At 41.7% G+C, this 18325-nt stretch overlaps 1 protein-coding gene across 1 annotated transcript in view; it reads right to left on the bottom strand.

Moving 5' to 3' along the window:
- The window catches only part of ITSN1 (intersectin 1), a 200480-nt gene that overhangs the window by 50757 nt on the left and 131398 nt on the right, over positions 1 to 18325 (bottom strand). The window contains exons 25-29 of the mRNA XM_008073409.2: positions 14951 to 15117; positions 11087 to 11132; positions 8238 to 8359; positions 2554 to 2671; positions 548 to 739 (exon numbers count right to left, since the gene is read on the bottom strand). Coding sequence (XP_008071600.1) covers positions 548 to 739; positions 2554 to 2671; positions 8238 to 8359; positions 11087 to 11132; positions 14951 to 15117 — 645 coding nt within the window. The remainder of the gene's footprint in view (positions 1 to 547; positions 740 to 2553; positions 2672 to 8237; positions 8360 to 11086; positions 11133 to 14950; positions 15118 to 18325) is intronic.

Consider the following 18325-nt stretch of genomic DNA (forward strand, 5'->3'; position numbering starts at 1 on the left):
CACATGCAACTAAGGTAAAATGAGGTAAACTGCTCTGCAGTGAGTTCTTCTACTCAGAAGGCAGTAGGTGATCATGCTGGAAGTCACATGATCAAGGCTGCATCTCCCATCATCCCTCTGGGCAGTGATATGGGATAGTGGGTCTCTTTGAGGACTTTCAAGCCTGAGGGGGGGATGGACAACATATGATTCCTAGAAAAAGGAGGAAAACAACACATAAGCAAAACAAAACAATGAGCAAAATTCAAGCTAGGAAAATGAGTCAGGCATGTAAACAGCATGGTGCCAAAATGATTTAAAAAAAAAAAAAAGGAAAAAGGGGAAAGGGAAGGGAGGGGACATGCTACAGGAGGAATGAATATTGAAGAAAAATAAACCCACAAGATAAAGTCTTGCATTATAGAAGGTCTTCAAAGAGACTGTTGCGAATGCAGCAATGGTCTAGCTTTAAGTTCTGCAAACAAAGCTCAGCAGAATCAGAGCAATGCTGCATGTTTTACTGGAAGATACCAGAGAGGCGAGGCAACAGAGCCACTGGTGCACTTACATTGCTGGCTTGGGTCCATGTCTGTGGTCAGCTTCACATAATTGGATGGGAAGAGCCCCACTTGTCCATTGACTTCCCCTTTCCACCAGTCAGGGTCCTCCTTGTTGAGGACGTTGATGATCTGGCCCTTGTTGAAGGCCAGCTCGTCGTCATTCTGCGCGGTGTAATCATACATCCCGATCACCTGGCACACTGCAGGAGACAGGGCTGGGTGAGCGGCTGCACACCCGCCGCAGCACGCGCAAGGGGCATAGCCATTCAGGATTCTCATGTATTATTTTTGTCCTTTCAGAGGAGGGTAGCACTAAGTGGAAGTGCTCTCATGGTTTTTTTACAGTGTGGGCAATAGAGGAAGACGAAGGACTAAAAACCACGACAACAGCAAGATTTTCTCACTAAGTCTGTAGTTTCTATAATATCTTCCTCTTTTCCTTGCTTACTCGTCAGCAGAAAATTAACCATAATAATTAAATCTTTCATTTCTAGCGCAGTAGAACGTCTTTCTAATGCTAACACTGAAAAGACAAGCCCAATCCCACCCGATCTGCTGTTGCACAGGACAAATATGTATCATGGGGACTTTACTATAGTTTTTCTTTCTTTTTAAGAGACAGAATCTTGCTATGTTGCTCAGGCTTGTCTCAAACTCCTGGCCCTAAGTGATCCTCTTGCCTCAGCCTCTCTCAAGTAGCTGAGACTACAGGCGAGAGCCACTGTGTACAGATAATTCTTCTTTTTTTTTTTTTCCCTAAGGTGAAAGACAATTATCACCTGACCTGCAAAAAATCCAAATCTTAGTGAAAAATAAAATCAGTGTTTGCGACTATTACTCTTCTCTTTGTGTCTCAAAGAAATTCAAGAACAGTTTTTCTGCTCTCACTTTCTCTCAAGCCTACAGGAGGTAAAATTGTTCTCATTTCTTGGCATTTATTTCTACTTCAGATAAGTCTGCACAGCTAGGTCATAGTCCCCAGTGAATCCCTCTTAACCAACCTATATATAGAGGTTTAGGTCTTTCAAATTCTCCAGTTAATTCAATCACTTCAGCAAATGACTTCAGCAGGTTTCAGTCAAAAGGATGAGGGGTTATACACTGTCAGTGGGAGGGACTCCACCATGTCTCCCCAGGGGATAGCAGATGCAGCAGGTGCCACCCCCTCCGCCTACATGAGGCCACAGCTCAAGCACAGAGGCCCAGCAGGGGCTGGGATTCATCACAAAGCTTGCCCACCCTTTAATTTCTCCTGAAGGCTGCCAGGTTTTAATCTTATTTTACTGGGGACATATAACACAGACATTTAACCACAAGGTATTAGAACAGAATCCCACTTTTTCCACAAATGCTACCCAAGAATTGGTGGCTTAAAAACCTAACACAGAAATCTGGCTCCCCTGACCTCGTCTCTCTCAGATATAGCAGCCTCTAATTTAGCCCCTTCAATCAGGAAATAGACAACCGGGTCAACTGCAATGCTCTGTTCTTTTCCAATCCTCCAGGAAAGTGTGTACAACATCCTGCCCTCACAGCAAAGCCCCCTTTGCTCACTGTGAATGTCACAGGGGAGTTATTTTCGTCTTCAGTGAACACCACGTTATAGTCCACAGACCCCCATGGCCTCCAGCTCCGTCTCCTGACCTACTGAGATCCCAGCCATTTATTTTTAGAAGGCCTTTTCTGTCGTCTCACCGCCTATCTCAAATCCCAATTTAAAAAGCTGAAAGGAAATAAAGAGAACAATCTGGCTTCAATGCCACACAATTCATGACTCCTGGACGAAGGGCATTCCAACAAGGGCTCTGTTGTGCCCAGCACAGTAAAGCTGCTTAGATATTTGCTCCCTTGAAAAACATATTCCATGACACATTAGTTGGGTGTCAGGGCCAAAAGTACAAGAAGTGCTTAGAGCCCATGTGAAAAACAACTGAAGATATTTAATGAGAAAATCAAGTAGAAAAACTCAGTGACATGCAGACCACTTTCCAATGACAGACTGAAAACTCCTTACCTGCTGGTAATGCTGTTGACTTAGGCGGCTCTGTTGGAGTGATTTTGTTCGTCCCAGGGCTTAGAAGTTTTACATAATTAGCTGGAAACCAGCCTATCTGGCGCTTTTTTCCACGTGCCTAAAAAGAACATAATCACATCAATATATTAAAGGGTTCATGTTCTTTATAACACAGTTTGCTTTGTAACAGAGCACGTATACAAAGCTTACATGTAACTCAAACACAAATGGCATCAACAGAAGAATCTATGGGCTACTATGTCACAAAACTAAAACCCTGTAGTTAAAATTCAAATTGTGACAGTCATTGGTCAGCAAAGCCTGGAATATTTTTGCATGGGCTAAACTGTGTGGATCACAAGTTCAGGATATACTGCAGTGTGTCTAGAACAGGTAATTTTGTTTGTGTAATGTAAGCACTCAGTTACTAATTTCAGGTAATGCAGAGGTTATATAGTAAATGTCAATGTTACATATGGCCTTTAGAAATAATACTACTAGCTGTAGACCCTTATTGAGTGCTTTTTATGAGGCAGATCTTGTGCATCATCCACACAATTCCAGAAGGATAGTACTATTATTGTTCCCAATTTCCAGATCAAGAAAGTGAGGGTTGGAAAAGAGGATTAACAGTTACAAGGCCACAGGCTAGTTAGCAGCAAGCCAAGACTCCTTCATGTCTGTGTTCTTCTTTGTGGGTAATATGCAACCTTAGATGCAAGATAATATACATACGAGGCAGGGACCAAAAAACCCCAGAACTAACTTTTGCAGTACACTCAGAATTTGTTCCTCTGGATCAAATGGTCAACCAAAGTTTATATCTGGAAGTTTCAGGAGGGTTGCGTCATGATTTGCAGAAGAAACATTCTGAGTTGTGGCAAACAGGTGACTGGTTCTTCCACCATGACAATGTACCTGCCCATACTGTGCTGAGTATTTAGCAGTTTTTGACCAAATATGACATGACCTCCCTATTCACCACTCTCACCCAGAGTGACTTCTTTTTGCTTCCCCAGATTAAAAAGTCCTCAAGGGGAAACATTTTGCCAATGTGGAAGAGGTAAAACAAAAAATGGCAGAAGCATTAAAAGGCATCAAAACTGATGAGTTCAAAAACTGTTCTGAGCAGTGGAAAAAGCATTTCAATAGGTGTTTGAATCAAACAATACTTTGAAGGTGGCTGATGTTTAAACATGTAAGAATAAATATACAATTTTTTTTCTGGGTTCCCCCCTCATACAGAACATAAGGAATCTCAACTTGATATTATCTTCACAGACCAGTTGGCCCAGGTGATGGTGACAGCAACATTATTCATTGCAATTCCTTTCTCCTCGCTTCAACCTGATTCAACAGATTCATCTATGGAGTGTTTACATGTTGAGTATTGTTGGAAGGGGACAGGAGATGACATAGGGGAATTTATCAAAAAGTTGGCAAGGCAAGGCTTGCAGCCATGACACAATCCCATGAAAAGACTCGAGCAAGAGATCACAAGGGTTAGGACTACCCTTCTGCATATCATTAGGAACACAGAACTAAAGATGACCTGCGCACGCGTGCGCGCGCACACACACGGAGACACACACAGAGACACATAAACACACTCACAGAGTATATCTAAAAAATAAAAATCCTGATAAAAACAGGTGACTTTGGGATCAGGGGTGGGTGGGAGAGAGACATTTATATTCCCTTCTGTAATTTTTGAATGTTAAACCATGTGAATATATCACCTATTCCAAAAATAAGAAAATTCCCACTGCCTTACCCCTGCCCTTCCATCTGGCAATTTATCAAGATGGCTCCTTTGGGTTACTTTTAGAACACAGATCAAGTTTCACTTTCCTTGTGGCCTGATAGATTTCACGGCCTTGGCTCAAGGACTGAAGCTTTTACTTTCACAGTGAGCCTGCCGATGACTGACGCCTTGTGTTTACAAGTGTCTCCTCATTTATCTACCTAGTATCTGCCCTTCGGCTCACAATAACTCCACTGGTTCCCCCACCTCTGCAGTTGCATGAGGGCAGAACACAGAGTTCAAGGGGAGTTTCCTCATTGCTGGCTCCATGCTGAAAGTGCCAGAACCTATCCTCGACATGGCAACTCACCTGTTTTATAGTGGATTCTAGGAACCACTTGAAACTATCATTTGAGCAAGGTGCTAGGAATGTGAGGACTCAAACATACTGCTTTCAAGGAGCTGATCAGCTACATGCAGAAGTAAGAAACATGCATGGAAAGCTAAGTGATATAAGACACTACAGAATAATGTGACCATAGGGCCACCACTGGGATTCAGGAGAAGAAGATGGCGCTTCTGGTTGAGGTGGTCACAGAGAGCTTCCAGAGGAAGTGGGGTTTGGCTGGCTCCTGAAGAATTGGAGTGGTAAGATGTCACTGTTGAGTGGTAAGACGTGGGCTGCACAGGGAAGAGGGGCTCCCCAGAAGCCTTCCCCAGTAGGCAAGGAGGAAAGGTGAGGGGAGTCATCCAAGTCTCCAGAACAGGACAGAGACATACCAATCAGAAGGCCAGTGGGCCACATGACTCCACACGAGGAGGGATCCACAGGTCTAAGGGAGTCTCTTCCTGCCAAGCATCAAAGCGGGCATGCTGATGAAAGGGAATGGATTTCTAGGACTCCAGAGGTCAGATTTCTGAGTCAGTAAGTTGTATCCAGACAGGATGTTTATGGCTGTCCACCAATGAGCTCCCCAGGGAAAGTTCCACTTTTAGCTATACTCCAGGTTGTGCCTTCTATTGAGGCCAAGACACATTTTTTAGTCTAGAAAGGACCTGTGTGTTCAGGGCTTCCCCTCCTTGCTCCTGGCTGGCCTCGACACAGTGGTAGACAGAGGACAGTGTGTGACTGGTGGCATTCCCAAGCAAGTCCTTCCTCCCTGAAGTGTGTCTCCTGTGCCTGCTATTCCTAGCCCCTGTTCCTCAGCACCCCTCCAGGGTCCATTTTCAATGGCTAGCCCCCTGCACAGCAAATGTTTCCTGCCTCCCTCCTTTCTTGAACTTTCCTAATTCCCACACAGTCCCACTCACGGCCAGATGAAAGCCAGATGATCTGAGAAGTCAGTCCACAGGTCTACTCACGGACACCAGAGAGGTCCCATAGGCTCCTTCCTCACAAAGTGGTTCTAGAAACCATCCCCTCCTGTATACAGGTCACGCCTTACAGAGGCCCCCTGTGTTACTACAGCAGGACCCACTCCCAACTCTAAAGAGGACATCAGGCTCTGTGCTCCCCCTGCTGCATGCGCCCCTTTTGCATAAAGGCCAGAGGTTGCTGGGAAATTCAGCCCTTCCACAGGCCCATGTGGGCAAGCCATGGAGGAAGCCCTGTCTAGTACGCTATGCTACAAAGCAGGTGTTCTGGGTGCCTGGCTAGTCTGAGGCCGATCTTTACTTGGGGGTTAGGGTAGGAGGGAGGCATATTTTCTGTTCCGGTTCAAACTTTCCATGGATAATGTCCACAATCTTTACCATAATGATTGCATAAGAGTCAGTTGGCTTACCTATCAAGTAAGTGATAACATTTATTTATTTATTTATTATTTAAAAAAAAATTTTTTTTTGAGTTGGAGTCTCACTCTGTCGCTCAGGCTGGAGGGCAGTGGCTGCTCCCGGCCACCGCAGCCTTCACTGGCTGGGCTCCAGAGATCCTTCCACCTCAGGCTTCCAAGTAGCTGGAACTATAGGCGCATGCTACCACACCTGGCTAAATTTTTGATTTATCATAGAGATGAGGTCTCACCAAGTTTCCACGCAGGCGGGTCTCGAACCTGCGGGCTCAGGAAATCCACTCACCTCAGCCTCCCAAGGTGCGGGATTACAGGCTGAGCCACTGAGTCCGGCTACTTTTTAATTTTTTTAGAGGTGGGGTCTTGCTATGTTGATCAGGCTGGCCTCAAGCGATCCTCCCATCTCAGCCTCCCAAAGTGCTGGAACTATATGCATGAGCCACCACACCTGGCCATATAATAGTAATTTTTTAAAGGTAACTTTGTATTTATAAATAATTTCCAATTTACAGAAAAGTGGTAAGAATAAGAAAAGCACATAGAACACCCATAGGTCCTTCACCTGGATTCACCTACTGTCAAGGCTTTATCCCATCGCTTCTGCTTCATCATTTGAACATTTTATCTTCCTCCTTTCCCACTCCCTTCTCTGTAATTTCTTTATGTGAATCATTTATTTGATTATACGTTGCTGACATTGGGGCTCTTTACCCCTAAATACTTCAGTATTTATTTCCTAAAAATAGGAATATTCTCCTATATAACCACAGTACAGCTATCAGTTTTAGTAAATTTTTTTTTCTCTTTTTTTTTGAGTTGGAGTCTCACTCTGTCGCCCAGACTGGAGTGCAGTGGCCGCTCCTGGCCACCGCAGCCTCGACCTGTTGGGCTCCGGCGATCCTTCCGCCTCAGCCTTCCAGGGAGAGCTGGAACTACAGGTGCGCGCTACCACGCCCGGCTGATTTTTTGATTTATTGTAGAGATGAGGTCTCGCTGCCCAGGTGAGTCTCGAACCCGTGGGCTCAGGCAATCCACAGTTTTAGTAAATTTAACATTGGCACCATAATTTTGTCTACTCTAGTGTCCATATCCTAATTTTGCCCATTATCCCAGTAATAGTCTTAAGAGCATGGCTTTTGTTCATACAGGACCTAGTATGGAATCAGTATTGTAGTCAGTTCTCATTTCTCTTTAACTCTTTCTACAGGTTTTGTCTTTTATGATGTTGACATTTTAAAAGAACGCAACCACTCCCTTCTCCTTTTTAACCAAACGTTCCTCATTTGGGGCTTATCCAATGCTTCCTCCTGATGAAACTCAGGCAGTGTGTTTCTGGAAGAGTACATGAGTGATACTGTGTCCTTTCAGGATAGCACATCTGCATGCATATGACAACTACTTGTCGCTCCACTGGTGACAATTTTGATCACCAGCGTTGTCCTAGTTCCCCACTGTATAATTATTGTTTTTCCCTGCAAATAATAAATGACACGTGAGCACATTTTCTGTTCCTAGACAAACTTTCCATTGATAATTCCCACAATCTTTACTATAATGAGTGTATAATAGTAATCTCTTTAAAAAGCATCTTTGCCTCTTGAAATGAGACTTTTAAAAAGAGGTATCTAGAATGGCAAAATGAATAATAGGATATGAATAACAATACACACATGCACATACACGAGGAACTAAAAATTCTCATGTACAGATATAGCTCTGAATGCAAAGAAATCTACTATTGTATCAAACCTTCCAATATCACTAAGAAAAGTTCCACTTCTCTAATGCCAAGACATTTAAGGATAACGCTATGCAAGTATCCCTTGTCATATGAATATGCCCTCTCACTATTCCAACACTCACTATCTGAGCTCAGGAATATGGAATACATGAGTTTTCAGATCAGTCCCTAGCTCTTAAAGTTCTGTTACTGGCTGTCCAAAGCTTAGGAACCAGATAGATTCAGAAAATATGATATTGTTCACTATTCAAATACAGAATTTAGGCAGTGAGGGGTTATGTGTACTCTACAATAAAATAACTTCCCTTTGAGAGTCTGTATATTCAAAGTTCGAGAATTTTAAACAAATAGAAAAGACAGATCTACCTGTTCCTCTACCTCCAAAAGAAAGAAAGAAAGAAACACTAACTTGCAGCTCTCCTTCCCACCATCCACCTGGGTTCTTTTTTCGGATCAAAATCAGCTGACCAGGGGCCAGAGTGAGCTGCTCAGGACCAGTAGCGGTGTACGAGGCAATAACCTGGGCAATTTCTGAAAAACAAGATCAAACATGGCGGCACACTGTTAGAGTCAGCAGAAGAAAAGTCTAAGAAGATACAGCCACCTCCCAGGTTCACAGCTTAATATCATCAAAACCAAGGTATTGAGCTGGTATTCTACTAAATGAATAAGGCTCCCTGGGGTGCCAAAAGGCAAAGGCAGCGTTAAGAGCTTGGCTGGTCCTTGATCCTACAGTCTGCTATAGGACTTCCTCATTATCTTGCAGAACTCATCAACTTCCCTCCATGAAGTCCTCTCCTTGTCCACTCCAGCAACATCTGTCATACCCCTCCCACAATTATCAAAAACACCCCGGTGCCAAGGACTAGGCCTCATTCATTCCTCCAGCTCGAGCCCAGTAGCACTCAACAGTTAAGTGAAAAAATACTCAAGGGAAGTTTTTCCATCTGCCAAGTACAGTAGAAAAAGAAAGTCTCTTTTCCTCAGAAGCCATCAGGAGCCTCACAGGAGCTCATTTATATGTTGTCACTGCAGATTCTCACTCCCACCCACATGCCCATGTTCTTTACATCTCACATTTTGCGAGTGATCCCCAAATATCAGGTATGAATCATGACAATGCAGATTTATTTATTTTTATTTCAAGTTAAAGGAGGAGCCTGGAGTTAAGAAGGGAATGTTATGCAAAAACCATTCAGCGCAGAAGAAAAAATTGTAAACAGTTCTGTACTTTTCCTGAATGTTAAAACTCTCATGGGAAAAATTCCAACAGTACCACAGACCAGGCTCTGAAAAGTACATTTCTACGGGCCCAGGAGTTCAAGTACGAAAAGACAAAATCTCTCTGACTGGATGGATTCTGGCACATCTGTAGCCACTGCTTTCTGAATGTCTAGAAGCAATACAGAACAAACTGTTCTAGTTCTCCACACTTTCTCCCCATAATAATGGTTCAGAAAAAAAGAAAGGAAAATCCAGAAATAAAGTAGGGAAGAAAATAACAGAAAGAAAGGAAAGAAAGAAGGAGAAAGGAATAGTATAAAGAAATAAGACCAAAGAGACCCTGTTCTCTGACAGTACTAACTCCGACTTCTACTAACTCCAGAGAACAAATAAGATTTAGGCTCTTTTGCAAACCCCTATTACTCTGTTCTGCATTCAGGGCTCAGCTGCCATGAGAGGAGCACCCAGGTGTCATGGCACAGGCCTGGCCCACTTGAGCCTTTGGAGAGCTTGGGGAAGCAAGAAAGCCCAGAGCCCAACTTACATGCACCTTGGCTTGGGCTAGAAGCTCTAGATGGGAAACCTATGCTGGGATGAGGACTTTCCTGTAACACAACAAGGACTAGCTCTAGATGGCAAGAGTTTTTAGGGTTTGGAGAAAGACCAAATTAGTGTGCTATGTGGCATCAGAAGCTCCTGCTCCTCAAAGGAGCTGGCACATGCAGCCAGTGGTCTATCCTGATATCATTTTTTTCTTTTGAGGTACAGTCTCACTCATCAAAGCTTCAACCTCCTGAGCTCAGACACTCCTTTCACCTCAGCCTCCTAAGTAGCTGGAACTACAGGTGGACACCATCATGCCTGGCTACTTTTAAAATTTTTTGTAGAGAAGAGAATTTGCTGGTCTGGGCTAGTCTTGAAACTCCTGGGCTCAAGCAATCCTCCTGCCTTGGCCTCCCAAAGTGCTGGGATTACAGGTTTGAGCCACTGCACCTGGCCTGCCCCAACAATCTCTGCTGTCTTTTGTGTCCCTGACAGTTTGACAGTTTCAGTGCAAAGTGAAGTCCACCCAGGGCATCATCTACAAAATATCTGGACCCTCAAGAATGACAAATGTTCAAAATGTAGAAAACCCATTGTTGAAACAGAGATTTGACCAATACCTGGAGTCTGACTAAAATCCTTGACAACTGAAACCCCTCTCTCTTCCTTGCCAGGTAAGCGCAGCTTGAGCCAAGCACCAGACAGACACACAAATCCTTCTCTTAGCATTTCAGTGACTGCTACAACATATAATTTCCTAAGAATATGATAGCAAAAAAGCCCAAATGACCTAGACCAGGAAGACATGCCATACAAACCATATTATTTCACATTTGCTTCCTTCTTCTCTTTTTCAAGTTACTATTTATAGAACATGTGACTTTAGTTAAATAAACTAAAATACTTTGAATTCAGAGGCATGACTGTAATTTTGTACTTTCAGTATAGACCTGAGGAAAACCACCCAATGGCTTCTAAATTCACAGGACCTACACTGTGACAATGTCTGTTACTCCCCTGATCTCCACTATTTGTGTCTTGGAACTTAACATATTGTCAGGAAATGAAAAAGGGCTTCCCAAGCCTAACAACAAGATGAATGGGAAGCAGTTGACCTTGCAATCCTACAGCTCTATGCTTGACAACTTCCCACCATCTTGCCTGAATTATTTCTTCACAACCTAAGGGAAGGTTCTGGTAATGTCCCCACTCCCCATGTGTGAAGCAACAGAGGCATTTCATAACCATGTATACATTAATAATGGATGCCAAAGAAAGGATCTATTCTGACTACTCTTAGATTCTTTTGTCTTTATTTTAGGCATCTGACCCTAATAAGCAAAGATTGGGAGTAACTGTCAATTACATTAAAAAACTCTTAGATTCTTTTGTCTTTATTTTAGGCATCTGACCCTAATAAGCAAAGATTGGGAGTAACTGTCAATTACATTCAAAAACATTGAAAAATAAGCATCAGGGTTTGTAACTTACCAGGTTTTTTTCCTAAACTCCCTGTTTTCCCAGCAGTTCCAGAGCCCTTAAAACAGAGCAAAAGGTCTCATTTGCATGCTGAAGAGTTTTGGTCATGCAACTTAAAAAAAACGATCAATGAAGATATAAACCCACTTGAGCCCCTAAGCCCCCTTTTTATTCTGTATCACCTGACATAAGAATGTAGATCAGGAAAACATGGGACAAAATACGTACTTTAAAACATGCAGCTTTTACTCTTTCCTTTAAGAGAAAAAAATCAGCAAAGTGTGTGGCCCTGTAGGATCCCAGAGGGCTCAGGTGTTGACCGTGCGGTGTGCAGGCGCATCCTGGACCTGGTCAGGTGGCACAGAAGGCCCCAGACTAGGAAGACTGTGACTCTACTTCCTAAACACTAAGCTCGGGTTTTATTCTCAAGTGGTTAATTATGAAATGTTTCACACATAAAAGTACAGAGAATATAATAGACACCCATGAGCCTACCACCTGGATTTACTATACTAAAATATTAATATTGAGCTACATTTGCTTTAGGAACTTACAGTTTTAAAGAACTAAAATGGCCTAGGGTAAACTGGAACCTCCTTTCTGCCATTCTAGTCACCCTTCTCTATCCAAAGAGACAGTCACTGTCCTGTGTAGCCTTTCCACCCAATTTCACAGTGCCTAAACATTGAAATTTCTCTGTCAATGCTGGAAGCACAATCCATAGAAGCAAAGCATATTTCTTTCCAACTACTAAGTGTTTCAAAAGCGCTTCAGGGTTGAATTCCTCTCATGGATACTCATGGAATTTTAAACCAGCTGAGTAAGCCAACAGAGACCACAAGAGTTGGGACAGGGGCCAGAATGGAATCTGTTGTTACAAAGTGCTTTATTATGAACTAATTTACGCCCTTGAGTCTCCATCGTGCAGTAAATTAAGTATTCCAATGAAAACAAAAGGCTTAATAAGCTAAACAAGAGTTACAGAAAGAATAAAAATGTGTCATTTAGCTACCAGGAACACAACTTGTGATAGTTGTGTTATTCTGTCTATTTAAATTTAATAATCATTTGCCAGGAAAAGTTTGGATTAAATTTTTACTCTGATTATGCTTTCTTTATTAATGAGCAAAGTTATACAGAAGCAATCTTTTTTGCTGTCTTTAATATGCTGCACTTCCAAATAAAGGAATACTAATGAAACAAGATCCCAGTGACCAGTTACTTTCCTAGCACAGGCTTAGAATACAATTCCCATATTCCTTAAAAAGAACACCACAATTGGCAATACCCAATAGTAGAGTTCACTAGCAACAATGTACTCCCTTGGAAAAACCATAGACAGTACCATAAGCTAGTGCTATTCAGAAGGCCAGGTTCTGTCCTCCCAGCATCTGCAGAAAAGCACCCCAGGCTGTGTGCCCCTGACCTTCTCCTACAGGGAGGGGAGGCAGGACTGGCCACCCTTCTCCTGCCTAGAAGTCAATTCCAGAGACCAGAAGCTGGGTATGGTCTTAAGGTTTATAGGATACTTTGCTTTTACAGTAAACTCTGTATACAAGTAAGATGAAAAGGCTGAGTTTTCAGATTTTTTTTCATTATTATGGAATAGCATAGCTAGATATTTGTCTAAAAATCTTAAGTATTAATAGTTCTTTTGTGGCACAATTTAAGATTATGATTAAGAAAGCATCCTACAACTCTGTTTAACTTAAACAAAAAAGTCACTGTGTATTTTTTTTTAACTTACTGAATTCAGATTTTTTTTCAAAAAATAGAAAACTGTAGTTTACTAAAATACAGTACAGGTAATGGCTTTTTAATTTTAATGGTTCCAAAAGGTAAAGTCATCTTAAGAGTTTTTGTGCATGCTAGTAGAAATCATCGAATTTAGTTTTTAGTGTTTTCCCCCAATTCCCTTGAAATATCATCTGTATGATTCTTATTGGACTCAACTTGCCACCCTGGTGAAGAGTTTAATTTTCCCTCTCCAGGTCTGTATAGTCCAATATGCCAGCTGTCTCACAAGGGAAAATTACTTTCTTCCAGGCTTCTGTCAAATTCTCCAAGGATGGGCAGACCTATGCAAATCCATCCATGGCAATTTTAGTTAGCTGCTCTCAAGACCACAGCAAGAAAAATAAACAACAAAATAGTGATGACACCCCATAAAAAAACAAAACCCATGCAAACAAAACCCTATCTGGAACTACAGGGAAGGTGAGCAGGCTGATGGCAGGACTATGATACAAGTCTCTAGGCCCAACCTCATGCCCAGAGCAGCTCCAAGCATAGGAGACTGCGGGAAAGCCTAGTATACATCCTTTTACTGGCATGTAAAATACAGTGCTTTGTTCACTAGCTTACACCTGAGAAAGTGGCCTCTATAGGTTCTTTGCCAGTCTTCTCTCTCTCAGTAACTAGGAAGTCTGAGGATAAAATGAAAATAACTGTGAACTGACTGTTGATGCTTTAAAAAAAAAAAAGCCCAGTCTTGTTTTTTATATCCAGTCAATCTGTGAAATTCATTTATACCCTAAAATTCGTCACTAATTGAAACTGGCTCCTAAAGTGGGCTCCCTACTCTGTGGTAGGTCTACTCTATCATCCCATGAAATCTGAACAATCTCACGTTCGCAGTTTATGCAATCAGATTTTTAGGGCTTCCTTTAAACATGGGAGCCGTTTCCAATTTAAAAGGATAACAGAATTTTATTTTTTTTTGAGTTGGAGTCTCACTCTGTCACCCAGACTGGAGTGCAGTGGCCTCTCCCGGCCACCGCAGCCTCGCCTGCTGGGCTCCGGCGATCCTTCCGCCTCAGCCTTCCAAGTAGCTGGAACTACAGGTGCGCGCTACCACGCCTGGCTGACTTTTAAAAAATTTATTGTAGAGATGAGGTTTCGCTGCCCAGGTGGGTCTCGAACCCGCAGCCTCAGGCAATCCACTTACCTCAGCCTCCCAAAGGCGTGGGATTACAGGCTGAGCCACCGAGCCCAGCTAGGATAACAGAATTTAAAATAACTTCAGTCCTGGCCAATGGAGATACTGAGGTCTAGCCAAAAGTGCACCAGTCTCTTAGATCTTATGTCTTTCCATTATGTCGGCAAAAATATAAATTTTAAATTCTTTTTTATTTTTTGAGTCAGTCTTACTCTGTCGTCCAGGCTAGAGTGCAGTGGCATGCTCATGGCCACCGGTCACCGTAACCTCGACCTGCTGGCCTCAGGAGATCCTTTCATCTCAGCCTTCCAAGTAGCTGGAACTACAAGCGTGTGCCACCACGCCCAGCTAATTTTTTGATTTATTGTAGAGATGAGGTCTCACCCAGTTGCCCAGGCTGGTCTCGAACCTGTGGGCTCAGGCAATCTTCTTGCCTCCACCTCCCAAAGTGCTGGGATTACAGGCGTGAGCCACTATGCCCGGCACAAATTTAAAAAAATTTCTAAGGCCTAATTCTCTGGGACCAGTATCACCAGAATACTTTTGTTGACACAGGCAAAATATTGCTGTGTATCTTTCTTGGGGCATCAATGATCATAATGACCTAAAAATCAATGACCATAATGACTTAAGAGGATTAATTCCAAATCATAAGCCAGTTACATGCAGCGATAGAGATTAATACTGAACACTGTTATTCCAGCTGATGCAGACCACCCCTCTCTCACACAGCCTTCACTTAGACCGGGTGAGTTCTGCTTGAGGGAAGCCACTGCTTACCCTGCAGCACTAAATGACAAGGTCAATCATCCACTGTATTTACTGTCATGTTCCAGAATTTAGCAAAACCCAACAAAGTTCCACCATCAAACATTGTGATTCCCCACAAAGAGAATCACCTCACAGAAAGGGAGAGGAAATAGTTAATGTGGGTTTACCTCTGAATCTTTAAGCCTCACATAGTTAGAAGGGAAGACTCCGGACTTGTCGCCCACTGTTCCTGTCCACCAGTCACCATCTTTCTTGGTAACCAAAATCACATCCCCTTGCTGAAAGGTTAAATCTCCTTGCTCAGAACTCTCGTAAGTGTACATGGCAATAAATTCTGGTGGGGAGAAATATTGAGATATGGAGAGAGCTTGATTGTTTAAAGAAATCCCAGACAGCTTCGCAAAAGCAAGTTTTTGAATAAGGAAGTCAGGATGAGATCCATTCAAGAGAAAGGCTGGTCATAGGTAAAACACAGAGCTGCAGAATACCCTGGGCTCCATATTTCCCAATTGCACATGAAAATTCAGTAGCTGCAGACAGGGAGACAATTCCTGTAAAGACCCAATCACAGGAACAAAGAATCCAACTTCAGGTCTACCAACACCTAGTATTCAAGAGTGATCTATGATTTAGCATCGTAATTTCTTTTTAAGTGAAAATGCTTTTTACATTTAGTTGTAACTAACAGTTAAAACTGGATCAGATGCAATCACACACAGGATCTTGCTAAGCACATCAAATATCCATATCTCCGGTTCTGAGGATACCAAGGAACAATTTTAGAAAAATTTTAGGCAGTAAAATTGTATCCTTTATATAAATTAAAAAAGACACACTTTTCATTATTCAAGTGCCTGAGTGAAAACATATTCTATTGTGCCATGTACACACATGGTGGGATGCTATTAGAACACAAAGTGAGATATACATATCATTTAATTTAAAATGTTTATCTATTTGTCATTCAAGAGCATAAACAGGTAGAGGAGACTGATGAAAGGAGTATCTACCCAGTCCCAGAAAATAATCAGTTCTTTCTTAACAAGTTAAAAAGACAAATCACAGTTTATTACATTTTATTATTAATGTAATTTAGTTTTAAAGGATAAGAACGAATGCTCTTTAGTGCCTTCAATTTGAAGGATGTGCATTCTGGGGAGAATTTTTCTTTTTAATTATAAATAGAACTTTGCATAGCTCTTAGTTGATTTTATTAGGACTTAGAACCAAGTCACACTGTCAGAAAGATCACCAAACACAAAATCCTAGACATTACAAGACAAAAGATTTAGAGAAAGATGCACATTTCTTATCTTCACTTTTTCTCCACTTTATCCAAGGCTTTTGTATCTATTTTTAAAAGCAATTTTTAAAAATCACCATTTACTCGAAAAGTTCATTTTTGTGACAGACGATGTGTGTTTCTCACTAAAACTTCAGATGATAGTCCTTTAATGTAGAACCTAATGTTGATTCATGGGCAGAAATTTAGTATGGAGAAGTCCATTGGTTAATTATAGAAGCCTCTGCAAGAGGTGCTAATGAAAACTAAAACAAACAGACAAAAATACAAAAGCTCCTAATGCCTGTGCTTGAGTGGGCAGCCCTAGAGCAACACGGGGCCTCCGTCAGTTCCACAGTGTTGGCCTGTCTACACCAAGGCCAGCAGAAACGGCTGGTGGAGTGTGGGGCCTCACCGGAGACACAGGTCATCCAAACGTTCCAGGGAAAACAGAAGATGCTCTGTCTTCAGCCCTGCAACGCTGGTAACACATACCTCCACAGTGAAAACTGGAAAAATTATTTCCCACACAAGGAAATCAAAGTTTGGCAGCTTTAAGAGGGGCATTCTTTTTTCATTAATAGACTCATTTTTCTGATTTCTAACCCTTCTCTTTTCATTTTGTTCCTTGATACTGTTCTTTAGATCATATTTGAACATTTAAGATAAGATCCTTGGCAATCAATATGCTTCCCAGTGATTCCTCGACTTAACATTCACTTTCTTTTAGATGGATCCAAATTTTGAAGTAACTTTCAAAATGCTTGAGAAACTTCAGAAACATGAACTCTGGCTGAACTTGATATTGCAGTACAAAATATAAAGAAGATTGGAAAGACTGAGGCTTTCCTTGCCCTGCCTTGCACAAAGGCATCTGTCGGCGAGTTGGCTTTGGGGTAACAACGAAACCCAGAGACATGATGACAGACATGCAGAGTTCCTTATCAGTGACCCTTCTCATGAGACAGTCAGCAGAAGGCCCTGGGCATCTCCAAGTCAATATTTTAGAAGCTACCTGAGCTGATAATCTAGCTTGTGGCTTATTTTAATCTTTTTTAAAAAATAGAGATGAGGTCACTATGTTGCCTAGCCTGGTCTCGAACTCCTGGGCTCAAGCAATCCTTTCACCTCAGCCTCCGAAAGTGCTAGGATTACAAGTGTAAGCCACCACACCCAGCTGCTTATTTAAATTTGATGACGTTCAATGCAGTATGAGCATTAACAATGTAGTATTATTATATATAAATAGCTTTTCTCAGAATGTCAAATGCTGACGTCCTCCACAGCCCCCCAACAACACCAGCAATCTTCCCTAATATTCCTAAGTCATCCTAATACCTACACAAATTAAGATCAGAATTCAACTCTATTCTGTGCCCAATTTTAAGTATATGTCTGGCACATCTGTGACCTATTTATTAAGGCCTTAGTATATGTTTAAAACAAAGAAACAGTCCTCCACACTGCTGTTCCCTGAGAATGCTTTCTGCTTTAGGTAGCTCTAACAGTAAACCAGGAAATGAAGAAAAAAAAAAAGGAGCAGGCATTCACTGAACTTTGTTTTAAAAGCTTTCTACATATTATATCATAATCTTTCTCATCATTTCCTATCTCAAGGGGTAGTTATTTGTCCACTTTACGGATGAGGAAGCTAAGGCATGACCAAAATCGCACAGGAGGGCCAGGATACAGTCTAGCCCTCCAGTGTGATTCGATTGAATACAACACACTGAAGTTTTGTTTTATTTGTTTTACGTAGGGGGTATAATTTGTTTGTTACTACACTGACTGTACAAGGAGACTTTTGTTGTGTCCTCCTAACAGTGGATAAAAAAATCATTAAGATAATGAGAATGCATAAAGAGAACTCTGCTAATGACTGTTTTCATGGTAACAGCAAAAATTCGATGCAGTAAAATGCTGGATTTGTTTAGTGATGATGAGATTTTACAGATCTATCTATAAACTAAAAAACATGTTTACTTTTAAAACTCTTCCTGAAAAAAGAACATTGTTACTACAAGTCTGAAGTGTCATTCAACCTTAATTTGTGCTATCTCCAATGAAACAACTGTCTTAATAATTCTATTTTTCATTAGGTAAGGTTTCCAAGGAATGCAATAATCTCATTATGGCAAACTAAATAAAACATTCTAGCCTCAGACAGTTTATTTAAGAAACCTATAAAGAATAACTATACAGTTGGTTAGCTATGACATCTGTTAACTGCAAATACTGTTCAGATTCTACATGGAAACCC

This window comes from Carlito syrichta, unplaced genomic scaffold (genome assembly GCF_000164805.1).
Source record: "Carlito syrichta isolate Samal-C Ts95f unplaced genomic scaffold, Tarsius_syrichta-2.0.1 Scaffold315835, whole genome shotgun sequence".
Lineage (NCBI taxonomy): Eukaryota > Metazoa > Chordata > Mammalia > Primates > Tarsiidae > Carlito > Carlito syrichta.